Source organism: Lethenteron reissneri, chromosome 54, assembly GCF_015708825.2.
Source record: "Lethenteron reissneri isolate LAM-NWPU_2019-01 chromosome 54, ASM1570882v1, whole genome shotgun sequence".
In the NCBI taxonomy this organism is placed as follows: domain Eukaryota; kingdom Metazoa; phylum Chordata; class Hyperoartia; order Petromyzontiformes; family Petromyzontidae; genus Lethenteron; species Lethenteron reissneri.
In genome coordinates, this window is record NC_083832.1 from 11,595,274 (window position 1) to 11,617,984 (window position 22,711).

Genomic DNA, 22,711 nt, shown 5'->3' on the forward strand with positions numbered 1-22,711 from the left:
ACTGCATCTCCACATGCCTCAAAGCAATGGCCGGCACAGGGAGGTATGTACATTGACAAGAGGTGCAAACGCAATTGAGTTGCACTCGTAGAACAGCGTGGCTTGCTCCAGTTTGGTGCTCCAATATGAAGCGGGTTTCAGAACCACCACGTTCAGTCATGAAAAGCACGGAACTCAAAACTGACAAGTGCGCAAAGCAGCGTGGAGAGGAGCACGCGAGGAATTGCACCGAGAGACGGAGGCACACGTGGATCAGAAAACACGCACAGGTTAGAGACATCACTTTGATCGTTAAGCGGCAGTCGATAGAACGAAGACGGCGAAAGCATGGGGATACGCGCAAGCTGGAAATGACACTGACACAAGAAGAACGCGTGGATCAGAAAACGCGCAAAGGCGAGAGACGTTGCATTGACCAAGAACACCGAGTTGGCTTTGGGCAGCCCATACGCTGCTGGAATGGACGATGGCCGATGGTGGAGACTTAACGACCGAGCGGCAGCCGAAGGAGCGAACGCACCCGAGAAGACTTCCAATGCGTCGCAAGTCGTAGTGACTGCCGCGGTGACGCACAAGCACAAAAAAACTAAAATTACTCAATAAAAGTGCGTCGCTATGGGGACCTCATTTGCCAGTAAAAATATGATAATTGGTTCTTTACCCTTCTATCTGGCAACAAAACTGACACCTTTTTGCAAGGAGTCATGTTTGCATAGACCGCAATACCTGCAGTCATAAATACAAACAAAAGACATAACTCTGATAATGTGCACTGTCCCTGAAGTTGATTGGTCCACACCCGAGACAGCTTTCCTTCGAGCCTAGTCTCATATGGGTTGGACCAGATGACGCCAAAAGGCGTCATCTGGTCGCGCCTTTTGGCGTCATCTGGTCCAACCCATATGAGACTAGGCTCGAAGGAAAGCTGTCTCGGGTGTGGACCAATCAACTTCAGGGACAGTGCACATTATCAGAGTTATGTCTTTTGTTTGTATTTATGACTGCAGGTATTGCGGTCTATGCAAACATGACTCCTTGCAAAAAGGTGTCAGTTTTGTTGCCAGATAGAAGGGTAAAGAACCAATTATCAAAAGTGCGTCGCTTTAAGATAACAAATTATATAACTGGCGACGTTTTTGACAATGACCCTTCATAACGCAATGAATGGTTTGCGTTATAAAGGGTCATTGCCCGAAACGTCGACAATTGATGTGAATATAAGGTTTCCCTTGAACACAAAGGCAAAGATCCCCCGTAATGGCCTTCACAGACTGTTGGGGCAAGTGCTGTCAGCGATTAGCACCTATGAAGGTCAGCATGGCGAGGGGATGGGTGGTCAACACCACGCCTGGCCGCCTTTGTCTCCCCGTATGTGATGTTTACACACCAGGTACTCATTTAAGGCCGAGTCTACCGAGAGGGGGCCCATAACCGGTTGAGAATCGTCACCGGTGTTTTGCCGTAAGCGGGAATCGAACTCGGGTGGCCGTCGTCCGTAGCGCAGCAGCGCTAACCGCTACACCACCGCTCTCCACACAACGCAGGGAAACACACGCGCAGCGTCATTGCCGAACGAGCCGGTTCTCGCGTTCGACGTGGATACGAAGTCACTCGCTACTACACCGCGCCAACAACCGCCGGCGACGGACATCCCCGTGCGCCACGTGTTTCGCGTTTTTTTAATGTCTCAACCGCTACCGCTCTTCCGCGTTTCGTCCGCACGCGCTTCCCGTAGCCGCGCGCGGGGACCGGTGGGTAGTGGTGGGGGTGGCTGAGCGAGGGAGGGGGGCTAGGGGGGGTGGGGGCTAGGGGGGCGGGGGGCGGCGCCCCGGGGTCGTGACCCCGAGCACGTGCGGGCCCGGGCCTCCATCGGCTCCAGCAGCGGGGAGGTGGTTCGCGCCGTGCGCGAGGTTCGATCCCGGGCTGCGGCGGAGTCGTCCGGCGCGGGGTGGGCGAGACGCTGCTGGTGGGGGGAGTCGGGCGGAGTGAAACAACAACGACAACAACCACGACGACGACGACGAAGCCGCGACTCTAGGCGCGAGTCGAGGCTCGCGGCGCGGAGGCGCAGCGCGCGGGACGCCGATGCCGAGGCTGGAGCCGCGTTGAGGCTGCGGCGAGTTGGCGTGGCTGGGGCTGGCGACGCGAGGCCGGTGCGGCTCGGGGCTCGGGTCTCGCTTGGGGAGGGCTCGGGGCTTGTGGACAGCTCGGGGAAGCCCTTCGCCGAGGTGGCCACTGGAGCCGCCGGGGCCCGCGGCGGCAGCAGCAGCGGCGGCGTGGAGCTGACGGAGGTAACGGGGTCTGAAGTAACGGCGACTGGGGAGGTGGCGGTGGTGGTGGGGGGTGAGGGCGATCAGGATGTGGTGACGAACTCGGCGCATTCTACCTGAGCAGTGTCAAGCGACTTGATGGCACGCGAGGGTCGGGGACCTGGGCCAGGGGAGTAACGTTGCCTGGACCCCCCCCCACCCCACCCCACCCCCCTTAACTTGCACCATTTCAAGGAAGAGACATGAGGAGGGGTAAGATGAGGAGGGGGTGGAGAGAGCTGTGTGGAGGAAGACGAGGTGATAGGCGAGGGATAGGAGACGGGAGGGAGCGCTGCTGCTGCTATCTTTAGCCGGGTCCTGGACGCGGCTTGCAGCTCTCACGAGAAGACTCGAGGCGCTTGCCGCGTGGCCTCTGGGCTCAGTGTTCGGGCTGCTTCTAGTGGATAGTTGCGTTAAGGGCAGGGGTTAAAGAGCTCACGACAGAACGCATTTGGCGACACCACAAAAGACTTGCGAAAGGATAGGGGAGAGAAAAGTGGGAAGAGAATCAGAGTGTGTACTTATACTGGAGGAATCCGATGAGCTATGAAGCGCTTTTTCACAGGTTCCAGTAGTTCGCAGATGGCGGGTTTGAGACGGGAGATGCTGGAGCGATGATTGTATGAATACTCTGCGCAGGCTCCTGCAAAGCGAACTCGTGATTGGTGTTGAGATGAGAATGCGGGTTGCAGGTGTTGCACCTGTTGGAAGAGGCAGTGGCCGCTGTTGCCCTTCCCGGCGTGAAACGCTATTTACTCCCGGAGCAGGTCAACGAGTTTACCTTTTGACATCACCAAAGAGTTGGGGGGCAGCTGCTCGAACAGCACAGCACAGAAAGTTTAAAATCTCAATAATTCTGCTGTTGTTGAAAATGTGTTGATGAAACTGATTTGAATGTTAGATGCATCATGAGCTGAAGATGCAAGCAAGTCGTTGTCTCTCTCTCTAGTGCTTTATCTTGTCTATGTGGTCTCTCTCTCACAGTGTTTTGGTCCCTTACACATATGGTGCTAAACTAAACAATACTATTTTTAATTGTACCACGCAAGGCTCACCGATCTAGATAGCTCTTTTTCAGAAGCGACCTGGCCGCAAATGATAGCTCAACGAAGTGGCTTATCACGTGGAAATGTAGAGCAGCCAAACACCATAAACGCGTGTTTCTAAATGCGGAGGGGAAAACCGGAGGACCTGGAGAAAAATCCACACGACCACGGAGAGAACATGGAAACTCCAAAAATAGAGGCGTCAGAGTTTACATAAATGTACTTCATTATTGTCGTTAGCCTTTCATTATATAACGACACATTGTTCTTGAAAGATGTTTTGGGAACAGAATGTTACAATGAACAGACAGCTGGTGGGAGTGAGAGGTTTAAAAAAAAAACACTTAACTTGATGAAAATAAACCACAACACTGCCTAGAGAATTGCGTTTGCTGTTGGTGGGTTATCTCCAGCCGTAGCGTGCAGTAGGAACACGGACACCGACAAAGGAAACGGGAACGAGCTGTGAGCAGAGTGCGCAAACAAGCAGTGGGGAGGTGCACGCGCAGCGTGGAGTTTCACCGACAGACGGGAAAGAGAAACGGGCAGATGAGAGAACCAACGGTGGTTAAATCAATCAATTCAACCCGCTCGGTAAAGCAAATGGGCTTGTGCAGGACACGCACGGCTGGAAGTGATGTTGGCCGAGCGAGGGTCGGGGCTAAGAGCAGAGCGGCAGCCAGGGGAGGGAGCGTCCGCCGTGGAGACGGAGCAGCGGCGCAATGGGCTCGTGCAGCAGGCGCCCGTGCGAGTCGTCGCACCGCCCGACCGTGAGAGCTAGAGATGGCTTGGGGGGGGAGGCCTTCATCCAGCGCTGGATGGATGATTATCATTTTTGTTGCCCTTGTCCACCCAGGAAGGTCTCGCTCGGTCTCATGACTCATTTTCAGGAGGGTCCTGGCAAGTTTTCACATTGGGGGGGAGGGGGGGGGGCAATGGTCGTTGCTGCATCTGTAATTCAAACTGTGAGCAATGCAGTTTAAAAAACTTGGCAAAGTTGGCCCTTGACACCGGTTGCTCACGACGACCTGCTCTTGTGATTTACATCACGGGTTCTTTAACGTGAGATTAGCACGGTTGGCTACGTATGGTGCGAAATAAGTTCAACGTACATGCGCCCACCGTGAAACAGACGGCGTGGAGTATCATTTCGGTGATTACACACGCAGTGTTAACCGGGGCGGCCGCCGGAGTCGAACCACAAACCCCTGCAACGAGCGGTGAGCACGCCACCGCTCGCCCACCTCGGCTACCGCCCCGTCGTGAGTGGTCTCTCGTGGCTATCTCTCGGCAGCATTGGCGTTGATTGCGCCGCCCCCCCCCCACCTCTCGTTCGTGATGGCGGCTGCGGCGGCTGCGGCGGCTGCGGCGGCGACTGCGGCGGCGACTGCGGCGGCGGCGACTGCGGCGGCGGCAATTGCGTCGACGGTGGATTCCAAGGCTGAGCTGGGGCTGCTGCTGGAGCAGTGGGAGCGCGAGAAGGGGACAGGAGCCGATCCCATCCCTCTACTCTCACAGTGAGGGCGGCCGGCAACTCCTCACCAGCACTCGCCGACACCCAGAGATCACCATCGCTCACCAGCACTTAACGACACCGAACACTGGCTAACACCCACCGGCACTTGCCAGCACCCACTACCCACTGGAACCAGCAACTTGTGTGTGTGTTTGCATCTTTATTACGTGTGGGGCTCTGTGTGTGCATGCATGCGTCTACGTAGGTACAGTATACACCAGGGACATGCGGTCAGGGGAGGCAGGGGAGGCACAGCCTCACCTGCCATACTCCAATGAAAATAGTTGTTACGAAAATTAAAAAATTTTCCATTGATCTCTGTTATAAATGTCATTTGTGTACGATTCCAATATTTTTTATCGTCAAAATCGCCAAATTTACGGAGCTCCGCTGCCAATACACGGAGAAACGAGAGGTGAGGCAGCGACGAGCTCAGCTTCCCCTCTGATTGCACAACCCCTCAGTAACTGGATGGAGCGCGGGCAATAAGTGAGTGCCTGTTACTATCTCTGTGTGTCACCAATGTAATGTTTGTAGACCCCTTCATTTCATGTCCTCGCCTTCCATACTCCAGGTAACTTATTTCACGTATGTGTATAAAGATATTTAGGCTCGCTGGTCTTGTCATGAAACTGCAATGAAAAAGCACCAGGGGAGGCAGCTATCACATCTGCCTCACTGAGGGGGACGTATCTAACACGCCCCCCTCAGTGAGGACACGCCTCCCTCAGTGAGGACACGCCCCCCTCAGTGTGTGAATCTGGCTCTGATACCAGCCAGTGCCTCCCCAGCCATTGACCTCACCGCACGTCACTGGTATACACGTGTTCACTCACGTACGTGCGTGCGGTTGCCCGTCCGTGCATGTGTGCAGGATCTCGGATCTGATCGAGCGGGAGACTGAGGAGTACCACAAGGCCGACCCCGACCCCTTCGACGACCGCCACCCAGGTAAAGGGGTCACCCCTTCCCCGTGCCAGTGCGACGCTCTGCTGGCCAGGGCTCCCTTCTAGCAGGTTTCTATTGCTAGAGTTTCTTAGCTCAACACGGGGCTCGCCTGGAATAGACCGACCGACCAACCCACCAACCCACCTTGGTTCCAGCGACAGCTGCCAACTCGATGCGCCCCGGATTCTCCCAGCGCTACAGTTGATTCATCCAGGCAGCGTAGGCCAGACCACAAGAGAGAGGAGGGGGAGGGTCTGAGCCTGGACTCTTTACACGTTTCACTTACAGCCTGTTTTGCAATCCACTGCTGGATGATGGCCTCCCCATGCTGGGCGGGCCGTGGTGGTTATTGACCTCTCGAGTTGGCCTGAATTCTTCCCAGAAAGTGAGTTGGTGGGCAACTGTGCTGTTGTTACTGCTGTTCCTGTTGCTATTGCTGTTCCTGCTAGTGCTGATGTTGCTGCTGTTGCTGCTGCCACTTTTGCTGTTCCTGCTGCTTGTGCTGCTATTGCCGCTGCTACCGCCACTGCTACAGCCGCCGCTGCTGCTACTGCTGCTGCTGTTCTTGCTGCTGCTGTTGGTGCTGCCACTGTTGCTGACGCTGTCGCCGCTGCTGCTGTTGCCATGTTTAACGTTGGCTGTTGTGTGCGTCTCAGGTCGGGCAGACCCAGAGTGCATGCTGGGACACCTACTCAAAATGCTCTTCAAAAGCGATGACTTCATGAACGCGGTGAGCATTGCTGCGTCCGTGCTTGCATGTGTACGTGCGTGTGTGTGCGATTAGTGTGGTTGGCTGCATACGGTGCAAAAGAAGTTCAATGTACATACAAGCGTGGTGCAATCTGCAAAAGCGTGGTGCCGGCTTCCCACCCTCTCATGCTGAATTTTCATAAGCGCTGTTCACCCACAGCACTTGCCCCAACAGTCTGTTAAGGCTACACGGGGGATCTTTGTCTTGGTTGTGGGTGCGCGTGCGCAGCTGGTGAACGCGTACATGATGACGAGCCGGGAGCCTCCGTTGAACACGGCGGCTTGCCGCCTGCTGCTCAACATCTTGCCTGGCCTGGAGACCTCCGTGGTCTTCCAGGAGAAGGTGTGGCCACACCCCCCTCATCACCCCCCCTCCATCACCCCCCTCCATCACCCCTCCCCCCCCATCAACCCCCCCATAACCCTCCCCCCCCATCACCCTCCCCCCATCAACCTCCCCTCTCCCCCCACCATCCCCTCCTCTCCCCCCTCCCCATGGGGTCCGTGTGTCAGTGAAAGGCTTCGTATTCTCTGATTGGCTGGAGTCAGAAGGCACGTGACGAGCACAACCGTCGTGGACGTCCTGTGCCGCCGGGTGTGGAGATGTTTGCTGGCTCTCCGAGCGGAGCGGGACGACTCGGCTCTTTTCCCTCTCTCCCTGTGGCTAACGCTGCGCTTGTGGCACCGCTGCTGCCACCGCCGTCACACAGGAGGGCATCGTGGAGAACCTGTTCAAGTGGGCGCGCGACGCGGCCGAGCCCCTGCGCAGCTACGCCATGGGCCTCCTCGCCGCCGCCATGGAGATCCAGGACATCGCCGCAAACTACCGCGACGACAACTGCCGGATGGTGCGGTTCCGCACGGTCGCCGTCCCTCCTGCCGTGGATGCGTGCGTGTGTGCGTGTGTGCGTGCGTGCGTGTGTGCGTGCGTGCGTGCGTGCGTGTGTGCGTGCGTGTGTGCGTGCGTGCGTGCGTGTGTGCGTGCGTGCGTGCATGCGTGTGTGCGTGCGTGTGTGCGTGTGTGCGTGCGTGCGTGCGTGTGTGCGTGTGTGCGTGCGTGCGCGCACTGTAGGTCGCGATCACAGCCTCAGGACAGTAAATTTTACAGAGCAAATTTAGCACAGAACCAAATTTCACGTTATCTGGGTTTTCGTTTTCTTAATGTGGTTATTGGTGACCGGGCTGAGACTATCGACTCACCCGGTTCAATCACAGGCAGTGGCTCAAACCCAGATTCGATCCCGGGCTCTCAGCGGCGGCAGCTTCGCAGCGCGACCTCCGACCCCCTCCCCCGGCCACCTTGCCTCCGACTCTTCAACTCGTGCGCCACCGAGTCCCATCTCTGCCACTTGACCCTCGTGACCTCCTCCCCCCGCAGGTTCCACTGGCGCTGACGAGGCTCAGGGAGCTGTGCAGCAGCGGCGGCGGCGTGCTCGCGTCGGCGACGGAGGACGCGGCGGGCGCCAGGGGGGCAGCGGCGCCGGCGCCCCGTCGCTCTAGCTTGGCGGAGACGACCGCCAAGCGCCTCGCGAGCGCCGGCACCGGCGGGCCTCGCGCCGGCGAGCTGCCCTTCGACGAGAACGCCGTGGTGGAGGGTGCCCTGGCGGCGGAGGAGGAGGAGGACTGCGAGCTGCTGCCGCGGCCGCCGTTCGTGCTGGCACACAGGACGCCGTCGGCGCACGCCGGGCACAAGCAGCGAACCAGTTTCTCGCCGTTCGAGACGGAGCGCAGCCTCAACGAGCTGTCCAACAGCAGCTGGTCCGAGACGTCGCCGTGGGTCATCGGCACCAGCTACCGGCTGCTACCGCTCACTGCCAGCGTGCAGCAGAGGGTCATTTTCCAGTACCTGACGCCGCTCGGAGAGTACCAGGAGGTGAGGGCTTCGCGGCCGACGGGAGGCACCGGCTCGCGCCGCGTTGGCCGGCGCTTGGCGGCGTTGGCCGGCGCCTGGAGGTCAAGAGACACTGAAACGGCTCCGCTGAGTCCCAGTTTCATCCACCGCCCGCAATTCAACCTGAGTCGTCTTAAGTGCGGAGAGTTGGTCGTCTTACGTACATACCCATAGACTTGCATGGAGACCCATTGGCTCACATTGACCGAGGTGTGCTTCATCCGGGTTCTCAAGGGCAGCGAGTTCATGGATCAGTTCACCGGTCAATTGAGTGTCACTTACCGTGTGCCACGTGTCGCGTGCCATGTGCCACTGTGCGGAGTGCAGCTGCTGGCCATGTTCATGCAGCTGGGCGCGCGGGAGCTGCTCATGCACTACATCGACCTGCGCGAGACCAACGACACGCAGCTCACGTACGAGGCTCTCAAGGTGAGCGCACCGCACTCGTGCGACGCTGCGGTACAGTGTGATGGTGTGGTGTGACGGTGCGCCGGTGTGACGGCACGACGGTGTGACGACGGTGCCGTGTGGTGTCCCACAGTACCTGGCGTCGCTGCTGCTGCACAAGAAGTTTGCCGCGGAGTTTGTGGCGGAGGATGGCGTCCAGAAGCTGTTGGAGGTGCCGCGGCCGTCCATGGCAGCCACGGGCGTCTCACTCTGCCTCTACTACCTGGCCTACAACCAGGACGCCATGGAGCGGGTAGGCCCTGGCGCTGGCCTCCCGGCACCCGCGCACACGCATGCGCTTGCCCATGCGCGCGTGGCTGCTTGCGTGTGTGTGTGTGCCCGTGTGTGCGTGCGTGTGTCTGCGTGCGTGTGTCTGCATGCCCGTGTGTGTCTGTGCATGCGTGGGGAGCAATGGCGCAGAGGTTAGCGCGCTGCGCTATGAACCCGGCGACCCGACTTCCATTCCGGCGGTTATTTGAACTGGTCCTGGGCCTCCTTTAGGTCGACTCAGCCTTAAAATAAGTAGCTGGTGCGATGTGTAAACACCTCCACTCGGGAGACAAAAGCGGCCGAGCGCGATGTTTCCCACCTACCCCTTGGAGTGCCGTGCCGGCCTTCGTGGACGGTGCTCGTAAACACCACTTGCCCCACCGGTGTGTTGAAGGCTACGCGGGGGACCTTTGCCCTTGTGTGCAGGTGTGCACGCTGCCGGACGCGGTGCTCTCGGACCTCGTGAGCTACGCGCTGTGGCTGCTCGAGTGCTCCCACGAGTCGGGCCGCTGCCACGCCACCATGTTCTTCTCCATCTCCTTCTCCTTCCGCACCGTCCTCGACCTCTTTGACTCGCGCGACGGCCTCCGCCGCCTCATCAACCTCGTGAGTGCCCGACGGGACCGCTCACCCACCCACTCGCCCACCCACTCGCCCACCCACTCGCCCACCCACTCACCCACCCACTCACCCACCCACCTGTCCGCCCGCCCGCCCACTTGCTTCCCTACCCTTTGTCCCTCTCACTTTTTCTCACCCGCTCACCTATCTGCCCTCTGCCCTGTGTCCTGCCCGCTCACCTGCCACGCTTTCTCCCACCTATTCCCCCGCTCGCCTATCTGCCCTGTCTTCCCACCCACTCACCCGCCACCCTTTTCTCCCCCCACTCGCCTGCCCCCGGGAGAGCTCACGTGACTGTCGCTGTGCCGACCGCCAGGTTAGCACGCTGGAGATCCTGAACCTGGAGGACCAGGGAGCGCTCCTGAGTGACGACGAGATCTTCGCGAGCCGCCAGACGGCGCGGCACACCTGCCTGGCGCTGCGCCGCTACTTCCAGGCGCACCTGGCGCTCAAGGGCGAGTCGGTGCGGCGCTCGCTGCAGCGGACGGACGGCGGGCCCGTCATCCCCCCCCAGCCACCCTACAAGGCACGCTCATGCAAAGACAAAGATCTTCCGTGTAGTCCTCACAGACCGTTGGGGAAAGTGCCGTTAGCGGCCAACGTCGGTGACGAATATCTGAACCGGTCCTGGGCATCCCCTCGGTCGACTCGGCTTATACGAGTACCTGGTGCCATGCGTATAAAGCATCAGCACTTGGGCAGACAAAGGCGGCCGGGCGTGGTACTGACCACCCACCCCCTCGTGCACCATGCCGGCCTTCATAGACGTTACTCGCTAACGGAATTTTCCGCAACAGCCTGTTGTCTCTCCTGTGTTTGTGTGGGTTGGCCTGCACTCAATCACCCCCCCACACCCTACCCTTCTATTTTACAAGCTAAGGCCCATTGAGCTCTTTTTCAGAAGCGACCTGGCCACTAATTCTAGCTCAATGAAGTGGTTCATCACGTGGACATTTATAGCAGCCAAATCCTCTGAACGCGTGTTTCTAAATGTGGAGGGAAAAACCGGACGACCCGGAGAAAGATCCCCACAACCACGAGGAGAGAGACACGCAAACTCCAAATATACAACAGGCGCCAAGTTCAGGATCGCACCCACGACCTCCTGTAGACCAGGCGAGGCAGTTAAGATTTCGCCACCACGGTGCCCAATAACCGCCACCCCCCTTCTCCGCCCGCCCGCCCCACCACAGGCGCTGGTGCTGAGCCACCAGCAAGTGTTGGAGCTGCAGGAGTTTCTGGTGGCGTGCGGACCCACGCGGCTCTACTGGGAGGCAGCCGAGGCGCTGCACCGACTGGGCGGGGTGCCCCTCCTGCTGCAGCTCGTCTCGTTCGCCGCCGAGTGGCGCACCTACTATGGCCGGTGGGGCAGCATGCAGCGCGAGAGAGCGGCGGCGCACAACGCACAACGCACCGCCACGCATGTCGGAAAGCCGTATACACCGTGAACGCGGCGTTGGTTGTGTGGTCGTTGCGGTGGTGGTTGTGGTGGTTGTGGTGGCGGTTGTGGTGACTGTTGTGGTGACTGTTGTGGTGGTTGGCATCGTCCCCCCCCCCCTCCTGATGCCGAGAAATGGGCGAGGTTGAGGACTGTGGCTCATGCAGCTGCAATGGCTGCTTTGGATATGCAGTCCAAACTTCTTCCCCAGAGACCCTGGCTGACGGAGGTATTGTTTTGGCTGGCTGACAAAAAGGACAGGCCCCACTCCCATTGTCGACAGCATCCCAACTTGGTCAATGAGGAGTATTAGCGCGGAGATCTGTGCCGTGCTGCAAGGCTGACTGTTGGTTGTGAGTTGCTGAGGAGATGGAATTTGCCTCGGTAACCCGCGATCACAAATCACTCAATGCCACCAAAAAAGTAACTTGCAGTGCCACATGTTACCAGAAAGGTGATTTGACCTCTGACCCCGAGGAACAGGTTTTCAGGTTTGGTGAGAATCTTGGGGGAGGGGAAATCCCTCAGTTCAGAAAATATCATAGGGCATAAGGGAGATGACCCCTGCTGAGGCTGCATTGCCTCAAATGCAGCCTCAGCTGCATTTTCCTCGACAAGTTGCCGAGGACAGGAAGAAGTGGAGGGAACTCGTTTGCGGCCTTGTGTCCAATCGGGGAGGAAGAGGATTCGCTAACTCGTTGTGGTGCATCGGCCAGTAATCTCGTTTAGTCAATTCATGGCACCTGGGTCTGTCCCGTGACCTGCCAGCGGGCGTTCACATAGCCTGGCACAAGCGCAGTGGTGATGTCACGTGGTGATGGCGGTTGTTGCTGTTGGCTGTGGTGATGCTTATGTGGTGGTTGCGGTGGTGATTGTGGTGGTGGTGGTTGCGGTGGTGGTTGTGTGTAGGAGCGAGACGGTGCGCTCTGCGCTGGACGTCCTCGCCATCCTCACCGTGGTCCCCAAGACGCAGGTCGTCCTTGCTGAGCCCATCGATGTCCTCAACGAGATCGGGCCACCCATCAAGACCATCGGTGCGCAACCACACCGCAACTGCACAGCAACCGCGCCCGCACCGCACACAACCACATCACACCGCGCACCACTGTATCATTCCACACACACGCCCACTACCCCCGGCACCACCAGCGACCTCTCCCCCCCACCTACCCCCCACCCCGTGTGTGCCACCTGCCCCCCCCCCACCTTATCCTGCCTCCTGCGCGTTTTCGTCCAGGCATGAACATCGTGCTGAAGGTGGCGGAGGGCGAGGTGTTTCTAAACGAGGCCGAGATTCAGAAATCGGCGCTGCAGGTCGTCATCAACTGCGTGTGCGGCCCCGACCGGCGCCCGCCGAGCCTGGGCCGCTTCGTGGGCGGCACTCCGCGCCGGCGCACCGCTCAGCAGCAGCAGCAGGGCTCCCGCTCCGCCTCCACCTCCGCCACCGACAACGTCCTGAGCAAGATGTGGGGCGTGGTGCGCGCCAATAACGGCATCAAGGTGCTGCTGGCGCTGCTGTCGGTGAAGGCGCCCATCACGGACGCCGACCAGATCCGGGCGCTGGCGTGCCGCGCGCTCGTGGGCCTTTCGCGCAGCGCCACCGTGCGGCAGATCATCAGCAAGCTGCCGCTGTTCTGTGGCGGCCACATGCAGATGCTTATGCGCGAGCCCGTGCTGCAGGACAAGCGGCAGGAGCACGTGCGCTTCTGCCGCTTCGCCTCGCAGCTGCTGGAGCGCGTGTCGGGCAAGCCCATGTCGGCGGGCGGCGACGTGTCGCTGGCGCGGCTGCAGAGGGCCGACGTGGTCGCTCAGACCCGCATCACCTTCCCGGGCAAGGAGCTTCTGCTGCTCATCCGCAACCACCTGCAGACGCACGGCCTGCCGGAATCGGCCGCCGCGCTCACGCGAGAGGCGGACCTCCCCCGCGGGCCGCTGCCGCCGCCGCCGCTGCCGCCGCCGCCAACGCCGACGGCGCTGACGGCGCCGCCGCAGCCGGCGTCGTTCTCCCCGGCGGCGATGGCTGCTGCCGCCGGGGGGCGGGGCCTGCCTGCCGCGCGCGCCGCGCCTCGTCAACGGGCTGGCGGGCCGCGCCACGGCCGGCGGGACCCGGGCGCCGGCGGCGTCGTCGTCTTCCGGCCTCGGCCCGTCGCAGGCCACGGCGCCGCCGCCGCCCTCGTCGTCGCAGAGCGGCGCCGCGGCGACGGCGGGGGGGCTGCTGTCGTCGCCGGGGGGGGGGCCCTCGCACGGGGCGCTGCCCGGGACGCCCTCCGGCGCCGGCGGCGCCCTGGGCCGCATCAGCTTCAGCAAGGAGCGGCTGTCTCCCTGCGCCGGCTCGGCCCAGCGGAAGGCGGCGCGCGTGCTGATGCAGAAGGCGGACTGCGGCGCGTACGTGCAGTCGCCGGCCTTCCGCAAGGAGCTGGACGGGCGGCCGGCGCCGTCGCCCCCGGCGCTCGACGGCATCATCACGGAGTACCTGCGCGAGCAGCACTCGCGCTGCAAGAACCCGATCGTCACGTGCCCGCCCTTCTCGCTCTTCACGCCCCACCAGTGCCCCGAGCCCAAGCAGCGGCAGCTGGCGCCGTTCAACTTCACGTCGCGGCTCACGCGGCGAGCCCACTTCCCCATGTTCGGCGGCACCGAGGGGGCGTCGTGCGATCGGCAGCTCATCTTTAGCAGGTTAGCAGGTGCTACACCAGGACTGGGGGGCGTCGCGTGCCAAGCGCGGCCTGGGTTCCTTTCCCGACTCGGGCGTTGTTCTGTACTTGTATGTTCTCTCCCTGTCCTGCAGAGTGAGTGCGAGTGAGTATGTGTGGTGTGTATGTTCTCCCCCTGTGCTGCCGTGTCTCCGTGTGCCGTGTCTCCTCGCACCGTGTGTCACCGCGCGTGCCGATTACCGCGCTCCGTGTTCGCTGCTCTCGCCGCCACCGCCACCGCAGGTTCCGGCCGCTCTCCGTGTTCCGCGAGTCGGATGAGGACGGCAGCTGCTTCACGTGCTGCGCGTTCTCGGCGCGCGAGCGCTTCCTCATGCTGGGCACCTACACGGGGGAGCTGAAGCTATACAACCTGTACACGGGCCAGGAAGAGGCTAGCTACGCCTGCCACTCCTCGCCCGTCACGCACTGCGAGCCGTCGCGGGTGCGTCCCTCCCCGGCACCACCGCGCGCTAACCCTGCAAAAGTTTCACGTGACGTTTTTTCGGCGAGAGGAAGGCCGCCGCGTTTGAAAGGAAATCACACCGCAGTGTTCTCGCTCGCGATCACACGTGGTAGGTAGGACCCGTCGTGAGACAAAATATTCTCCGAGGCTGGCCGGGGTAAAACAAGCGGAAATAACGAGAACGACGGAGTGTTCCTCGCAAGGGGTGATTAATAAGCGAAAACGGTTTAATTCGTCTTGAAGGTTTTTGGGTTAGATCGCATAAATATAAATGTGTCGCTAACCCACCACCAGTAAGGTTTATTCACGTGAACAAAACGTGCCGATTCGTGATTACTTTAGCACAGCAGTGTGATGGAGAGTAAACCCACAATATTTACAATTGAGAAGTTTTGCTGGTGATTACAACCAACTTCATCAGGTGATTTTCCAGAATTGTGATGACATCAGCAAGCTGATGTCATCACAGTGAGCCTATCAGGGGCAAAAATCGGTGGCATCCGTCAAATGAAGTACTGTATATTTCAAAATGAATTAAACATTTGCAAAAGTCTAATCCACACATTAGGGGTCGTGTGGCACCACAGCCGTCGCTCGAGACGCCCTCCCTCCACAAGGTGCCCGTTGACCACGAAGGTCGGGATGGACACCGAGGGCTGGGAGCGTCAGAATCAGAATCCTTATTTGGACTGGAGGAAGTCCGATGAGCGATGGAGCTCTTTCTCACAGACAGTCCAGTAGGGAGTGGGAGTGGTTTTCATAGCCAGTGCACCGGTCCAGATTTGGCCTTTGCGTTGGGTCCACGTATTAAGTCACTTTATGGAAAAAAATCTTATTCTTATTAACCCTGACGAGAATGTCACGTTTACAAGGGTGGTAGATATTCATACGTGGCGACGTAGCTGTCGCATCCTGACAGGTAAAATTGAGTCGTGAAAAGTCATTACGTTCGGTCGTGAAAGTCTTAAGCCACTGGTTAAGTTCGTTCCGCTTCATACCACAGGAAGGGTCATTTCCCGAAACGTCGCCTGTCATATTCACACACACACGGAGGTGGTGTTGTTGACGAATGTGCCGAATAGCGCTGTTGTTGATTGTCCGTGTGCACCACAGCCAACGCAGCAGCTGCAGTTGCAGAATCGCCAAAATATGTATTTATGTTAAATGTATTCCCAAGTGATGGTGGAGCGTGTGCTGCTGCTGCTGCGGTTGCAGGACGGGCAGCTGCTGCTGACCTCTTCCGACATGAGCCGCCCTCTCTCCGCGCTGTGGGGCATGAAGGACGTGTTCGACTTAAAGTAACACAATCTCATCCTTTTACATTGTGACCTCTGGTGACACTTTACGGCAACTTTGACCCCACGGAATATAAATGCGTGCACACTCTCTCCTGCCTCCTAATGCACGCCCGTCATATCAACCTCTAAGCAACGCCCCCCACTGCTGACCCCTGACCCGACCCAGCTCCCTGTGCTTCCTCGTCTCGCATGGTTTCATGACGTTGACCCATGTCCCTACGTACTTACTGATTGGACAGCGGTTGTGGGGCGTGCGTAATGACGATGAGCTAGTGGTTGATGTGACAGTGGCATCGATGCCAGTGTGCGGTTGTGGCGAGCGAGTGTGCGGTTGCCGGTGACCGCGGCATTGCCCCCTCCACCCCCCCTTCCGCTCGAGCAGGCACGGCTTCGACAACGATCACTACGTGGAGTTCAGTAAACTCTGCCAGGACCGCATCATCGGCACCGAAAACGACACGGCGCGGGTGAGGGCCGGCACCACTGCCGCTACGCACGGGGGACACCCGGCGGTTAGACACGAGGCCAAGGGTCGAGGGCGGCCGCTGTTGATTTCCACCCCCCCCACCCCAACGTTAGTCGTCCCTTTCCCATTGCCCAGCGTCCAGTCCGTACTCTTACAATCCGCACGGTTGGCGCTCGCAGGCGTCCGGTCGAGCGATTTCGCGCCGCCTAAATGAACGTCTTTGTCACCGCCGCCGCTCTCGCCGTAGATCTACGACGTGCAGACGGGTGTGCGCACGGAGACGCTGTACAACGCCGACCTGGCGAACCACTACAAGCGGAACTGCGCGACGTTCAGCCCGACGGACGAGCTGGTGCTCAACGACGGCGTGCTGTGGGACGTGCGCTCGGCGCAAGCCGTGCACAAGTTCGACAAGTTCAACATGAACATCAGCGGTGTGTTCCACCCCAACGGCCTGGAGATCATCATCAACACCGAGATCGTATCCTCGCTCGTGCGTGCACGTGGGGACATGGGTCTCCCCCCGCGAAGCCTCGGTTCCGTTAGGTTTAGTTGTTCGAACGAGGCCCGTCGAGGCTAAGAAGCTCACTCTCAACGGCGACCACGGCCAACGTAATGAGCAAGTTGCTTGGGAAGGGAGGGTTTACAGGGGTGGCGTTGAAACGAAAGCAGGGAAATGTGAAAACCGTGACTAATAAATAGAGAGCGCCTGTTCAGGCCGGTCAGGCACTTGAGCAGATGATGTGAGCAGCACCATACCCGGCCACATGTTTCTTCAATCACTAATGTGTTCACCTGCGACAGAAAATATTCATTTATGGTTAAGTCAACCTAGGGGAGGCCCAAGATAGGTTCTTATACCACACGCCACTGATGGTAGCCATGGCCGGGAATCGAACGTCACGTGCCGGGTTCGTAGCGCAGTGTGCTAACCACTGCACCACCGGTCTTCATAGCTAGCGCCTTCACGTGCACGCTCGCCTCCGTCTGTCTCCTCCGCTGTCGACCTTGACTCCTGGGCAGTGGGACCTGCGCACGTTCCACCTCCTGCACACCGTGCCCGCACTCGACCATTGCAGCCTGGTGTTCAACCACGCAGGCACCGTCATCTACGGCGGTGAGGACCACGCACACCAACCCCCCCCCCCCCCAGGCACACCACGCAGCCACGGAACACGACACTGAACTCCCCGGGCACACCACACAAACCACGGAACACAACACTCAACCGCCAGGCACACGACACGAAAGTGGCCGACACCATGTGACAACCGGCCAACCACCACTCAACCACCAATCGTGAACCTTGGCTCCATCGATTTGAAGCGATTGAGCATCTTTACGCCCGTAACAGGAATTGCACCGTGTGCACGAGCTAGACGATAGACGGGATTGTCACATCGCAGGACCGTGGGGGGGGAGAGGCTTTAATCCAGCAGTGGATTGATCATGGCTAATGATGACGACGATGACACTTGTGAATCGTTCCAAAACGTTTCGCGCTTTAACCGAGTGCCGTGCAACCAAAGACTCGGCAGCTCCGCAACCACACGCACCACCATACGGCATGTCGGGCGTGACACGGCATGCGCCGCCCCGAGCGCTGATGGGGTGTGTGACGACGCTGGTGCGACGCTGGTGTGACGCGTGATCCCCAACCCATCCATGCAGCCATGCTCCAGCCGGACGATGAAGATGAACTGATGGAGGAGCAGATGAAGAGCCCCTTCGGATCGTCCTTTCGCACGTTCAACGCCACCGACTACAAGCCCATTGGTCAGTGCAGCACTCGCACACTCACACACTCACCCTCTCGCCACACTGCTCACAATCACACACTCTCACACCCACACACTCTCACACCCACACACTCACATTCACATACTCGCACTCTCATACCCACACACTCACACTCTCGCCACACGCTCACGCACACTCTCGGACTCGCATCCTCACAGTCTCACATTCACTTATGCTCACATTCACATGGGATGTGGTGTGTCCAAGTGGTTGTGTGGTTGCGGTGTGGCCGATCGTCGTCTCCACCCGTGTGGATGCTGTGTGAATGAATTGCAGCCACGATCGACGTGAAGAAGAACATCTTCGATCTGTGCACGGACACCAAGGACTGCTACCTCGCCGTCATCGAGGTGAGCCCGCCCGCCCGAGCAGTGCGTGCGTGCGTCTGTGTACTTCGGTGACAGTGGCACAGTGGTTAATACACTGTGCTACCAACCCCGGCGACTCGCAATTGATTCCCAGCCACGGCTGATATCATCGGCGAGTGATATCCAAACCAGGGTCTGGGCTTCCTCTCGGTCGACTCGGCCTTAAATGAGTACCTGTTGCGGTGTGTAATAAACATCGGCACTGGGAAGACAACGGCGACTGGACGGGAGTGCTGGCCGTCCACCCCCTCGTGTGCCGTGCCGGCCTTCATAGGTGCTCGCTCGGAGCATGGCCCCAACAGTCTGTTCAGGCTATACGGAGTGAATCTTTGTCTTGTTTTGGTGGTGATGATGGCATCGACGACACGACGACGACGGGGATGAGTAACGTGCTCGCGCGTGTCTCTCGCTGACGACAGAACCAGAAAGGGCTGGACAGCCTGTCCATGGACAGCGTGTGCCGCCTCTACGAGGTGGGCAGGCAGAGGCTGGCCGAGGAAGAGGAGGAGGAAGAGGAGCAGGTGGGGTCCTCTGTTCGCGAGTGGCAGTGGCGCCACGACTCGGCACCGTGGCGGAGACGTGTCTACGGTTGCGGCCGTGCGGTTGGGGGGTGGCTGTTTGGCTTTGGCCTTGTTGGTGTGTGGTTGTGGCTCCTGTGGTTGTTGGTGCATGGGTAAGGTTGTGGTAGATGTATCTGTCGCGTTGGAATGTGTGGTTATTGGTGTGTTTCCTGTGGTTGTAGCTGTTTGGTTGTGTAGATTTGAATGTGTGGTTGTTGGTGTGTGTCTGTGGTTGTAGCTTTGTGGTTGTGTTTTGTTGCAGCTGTGTGTGTGTGTCGTTTTGTTTTGTTATAGCTGGGTGGTTGTGTTTATCTTGTTTGCCTATAGATTGTGCAACTTTCCTGCACTTAATTCGTTTCTTCATATGTTGAGCAACGCCTGTATTAAACACTGAAGATCCGTTGCTTTTGTTTTGCAACACGGTTGCATGGTTGAGCCATGAAACTCTCATGTCAGTGTGGGATCGAGACTGGGAGGCCCGACCCCCCCACCCTCCCCACTCGCCTGGGCGGCTCGGCCCACAGAGCCCTGCAGGGCATTTAGGCAAGGAGAGGTGGCTGCTCGGCCTATAGTTAAAATAGACCCAGGCATTTTAGAGAAGCAATTAAGGCAAATTGAGTTTTATTATCAAACATCCCTGTGCTTCCATATGCATAAACTATTCAGCCATGTTGGACCAGGTTTAAATGTTGAGCATATGACCCAGTCCAGCCAAACAGAGCCTATCTTACTCGTGCAACAGCAACACATTTCACGAGCTGTGTGAACAAAGTTGCTCTGTTTGCACATCCAAATGCAACTTTATTTCCCCCTTGTGGCATGCAATCTTAAATGCAACGACATAGTCAGACAATAACATGGTCACGAGCAGCTTTATTGCAGGCAAAATATACACTTTCACTTTGACATGTATGTATGTTGAACTTCTTTTGCACAGTGCTAATCGGAGGTGCTTTTGGCTATGCTGTTGTGTGTGCTGTTGTGGCTATGTGGATTTGTGAGTGCGCGTGTGGTTGTGGCTGTTTGGCTATATGTGTGTGTTTCTCATATTCGTGGTTGTGTGTGGTATTGCGTGTTTGTATGTGTGTGGATGTTTGTCGTGTGCCGTGCCGGCCTTCATAGGTGCTCGCTAACGGCACTTGCCGAAAAAGTATATTAAAGTTATTAGGGGGAATCTTTGTCTATGTTTGTAGCACCTGGGTCTGGGGCCACAAAACACCTGGGTCAGTCAACGCATGGCAGCTGGGTTTATCCTGTGACCTGTCCGCGAGTCTTCAACACTTTACGTGGCCTTATAGTGCACCTAGCCTGGCACAAGCGCTGTGGTGACGTCACCACCACTGAGTGGCGAACAGTGGTTGCTGTTGTTTGCGGAGAGCGAGCCCATAAACCCGGGTTCGTTGCCCGCTGAAGGCCAACATCGGTAACGATTATCTGAACTGGTGCTGGGCATCCCCTAGGTCGACTCATCCTCAAAAGCGAGTACCTGGTGTGGTGTTTAACCATCGCCACAGGTGGCCGGGCATGGCATTGGCACATCATCCCCCCCCCCCCCCCCGTGTGCTGTGTTGGCCTTCACCGGTGCTTGCGAACGACGCTTGCCCCAGCTGTCCTCTAAAGGCTACGTGAGAGATCTTTGTGTGTTTGTATATGTTTGTATGTATGTGGTTGTGGCTGAGCCTTGGCCGTGGTTTTCCAGGAGGATGAGGAGGAGGATGAGGATGACTCCGAGGACGACGCGCTGGATCTGGACGAGTTCGACTCTGAGCTCGACGACGAAGACGAGGAGGGGGCGGAGGCGGGCGATGGGGTGGACGGGGACGAGGAGGTGGGGGAGACGCGCAGGGAGAATGAGGACGGGGAGGAGATGGGACTCTCCGAAGGGGATGGGGCCGATGATGAAGATGATGACGAGGATGGAGAGGATGACGAAGTGGAGCTCGTGATGAGCGACGACAGCAACGACTGTGAGTACCACGCGGCTGCGGCACGCACCCGGGGAGTCACCTGGTGGTGCTTGTTGCGTCTGATGATTGTGATGGTTTTTGTGACGTACTGCTACTGCGTGTGCGATGGTGTTTGTTGTGATGGTGCTGCGTGTGCGATGGTGTTTGTTGTGATGGTGCTGCATGTGCTATGGTGTTTGTTGTGATGGTGTTTGTTGTGATGGTGCTACGTGTGCGATGTTGTTTGTTGTGATGGTGTTTGTTGTGATGGTGCTACGTGTGCGATGGTGTTTGTTGTGATGCATGCGATTCTGTTTGTCGATGTCACCACTCCGTTTCGTATTATCCTCCTCTGGATGCCGGTTCCTAAATCTCTCCCGTCCTTTCCAGCCGACGACGACAGCTCTGACCTGGAGGACGATATGCTCCTCGCGCTGAACCAGTGAGTCGTCTACAGACGACACGACGAGGTCGGCCGACAAGGTCCCACTACCACTGAGGCCTCCTGGCTCGGCGTCACCACAGCCGCCCTCCACCTTCTGCCAATGCGGAAATCCTCCGGGCCCCAATACACAGCTCACGAGCGCGACGCATGCACCGCCCGCATCAGATAGTTGCGCGTCGATTCGTTTAGATAGACGTTTCAGCATCGTCACTTATTTTTGTATCTGAGAGTTTATAATTGCGTGTGTTTGGCGAGCATAAACGCGGGGGCCCTGGTTTTATTTTTTGTTCATTCTCACGTGTTGTTGACATAGAATAAACGGGTTGGATGGCAAATGTCTAGCCGTTGTTGCTATTGCTGCTGTGTGTGAGGTTCTTTTGCAAGCCGGTCGGTTTGTGTGCGAGGTGGTGGAGACGCAGTGGCATTGAGATGCGTGTGCCTGCGTTCGGTCTGCCCTGGTGTGTGACGTTGCGAGTGTAACCGGCTCGCCTTATCCCACTCCTACCAGTGATCGTAACGAGGGGACAGGCCGGTTAATAGAGACAATAACGGACGAGTTCGGAGGCGATGAGTAGATACTCTGCGTTGTTCTGCCGCCCTCTTGAGGATCGAGTGACTCCGCCACTGAGGGACACCAGAGGGTTGTGGAACGGCAACTCTTTATTTCAAAGTGCTCTTCTGAGTAATTATGACTAGATGCACACCAATCGACCCCACGTTACACAACCACTCACTGCTCAATGCCTGTCCAGCGTCCATGCGATTCTGAATAGATGCCCTGTGCCATGAAATTAATCACTCCACTGGTGAACGTGACCTACTATGCAGTCACGTGAGTATATAGGTCCAATCCATGGTCATCATTAATATTCATATTCTTAGGTTTTTTCGGTAAAGTCACGTAGGTAAAAATGTTTAGCTTCCGTTTTCAGGTGGGACCGTCACAGCACGATAGCTGTATCAAGTGAGAGAAATTCCAAGAAAACAGTCCTTGTATATATGCTGGTTGAGGGTGGGAAGAGCCAAGGTAGGCCCTGAATATTATTTTGTGAGGTTCGGTGCGGCTGAAGCACGCTGTTAGGAATGAGCCTTTGTTGTGTAGACTAGGTGCGTATGATGTAAAGGTGCGTGTAAATGGGACTGAGCCTTTTTGTTATTTAGAGGTGGTGCGGCTGAAATCGCTGCTAGGAATGCTCCAAATATCACCATTAACCCCATTGATTAAACTTTCCGTGTGATTCATCACATTAAGCCCATACCGGCTACATTAGCAACTGGGGTGGTGAGGTGACCACCACCGTTGGGCTGGCATTGGCGTATGGTTGGAACCGTCGGACTAACGCTGCTCTATAGTAGGGAAGGGATAGAGGTGACTGCAGGAGGAGGGGTGGGAGTGTGAGGGCACAAGGAGGGGAAGGGAGAGGATGATGAGGGGA

General features: G+C 57.9%; 1 protein-coding gene across 1 annotated transcript; it reads left to right on the forward strand.

Annotated features, from left to right (window-relative positions):
* Positions 1 to 2,050: 2,050 nt before the first annotated feature.
* DCAF1 (DDB1 and CUL4 associated factor 1) lies at positions 2,051 to 21,628 on the forward strand. The gene is given in 25 exon segments (XM_061574059.1): positions 2,051 to 2,291; positions 4,650 to 4,872; positions 5,746 to 5,822; positions 6,476 to 6,549; positions 6,799 to 6,912; positions 7,280 to 7,417; positions 7,948 to 8,442; positions 8,788 to 8,889; positions 9,002 to 9,160; positions 9,604 to 9,783; positions 10,115 to 10,324; positions 10,992 to 11,161; positions 12,146 to 12,270; positions 12,474 to 13,258; positions 13,260 to 13,912; positions 14,173 to 14,371; positions 15,608 to 15,690; positions 16,073 to 16,157; positions 16,404 to 16,637; positions 17,180 to 17,273; positions 17,828 to 17,932; positions 18,233 to 18,306; positions 18,744 to 18,845; positions 20,584 to 20,851; positions 21,221 to 21,628. Coding segments are annotated over 24 exon segments (4,761 nt in total). The 5' UTR covers positions 2,051 to 2,291; positions 4,650 to 4,693; the 3' UTR covers positions 21,277 to 21,628.
* Positions 21,629 to 22,711: the final 1,083 nt, after the last annotated feature.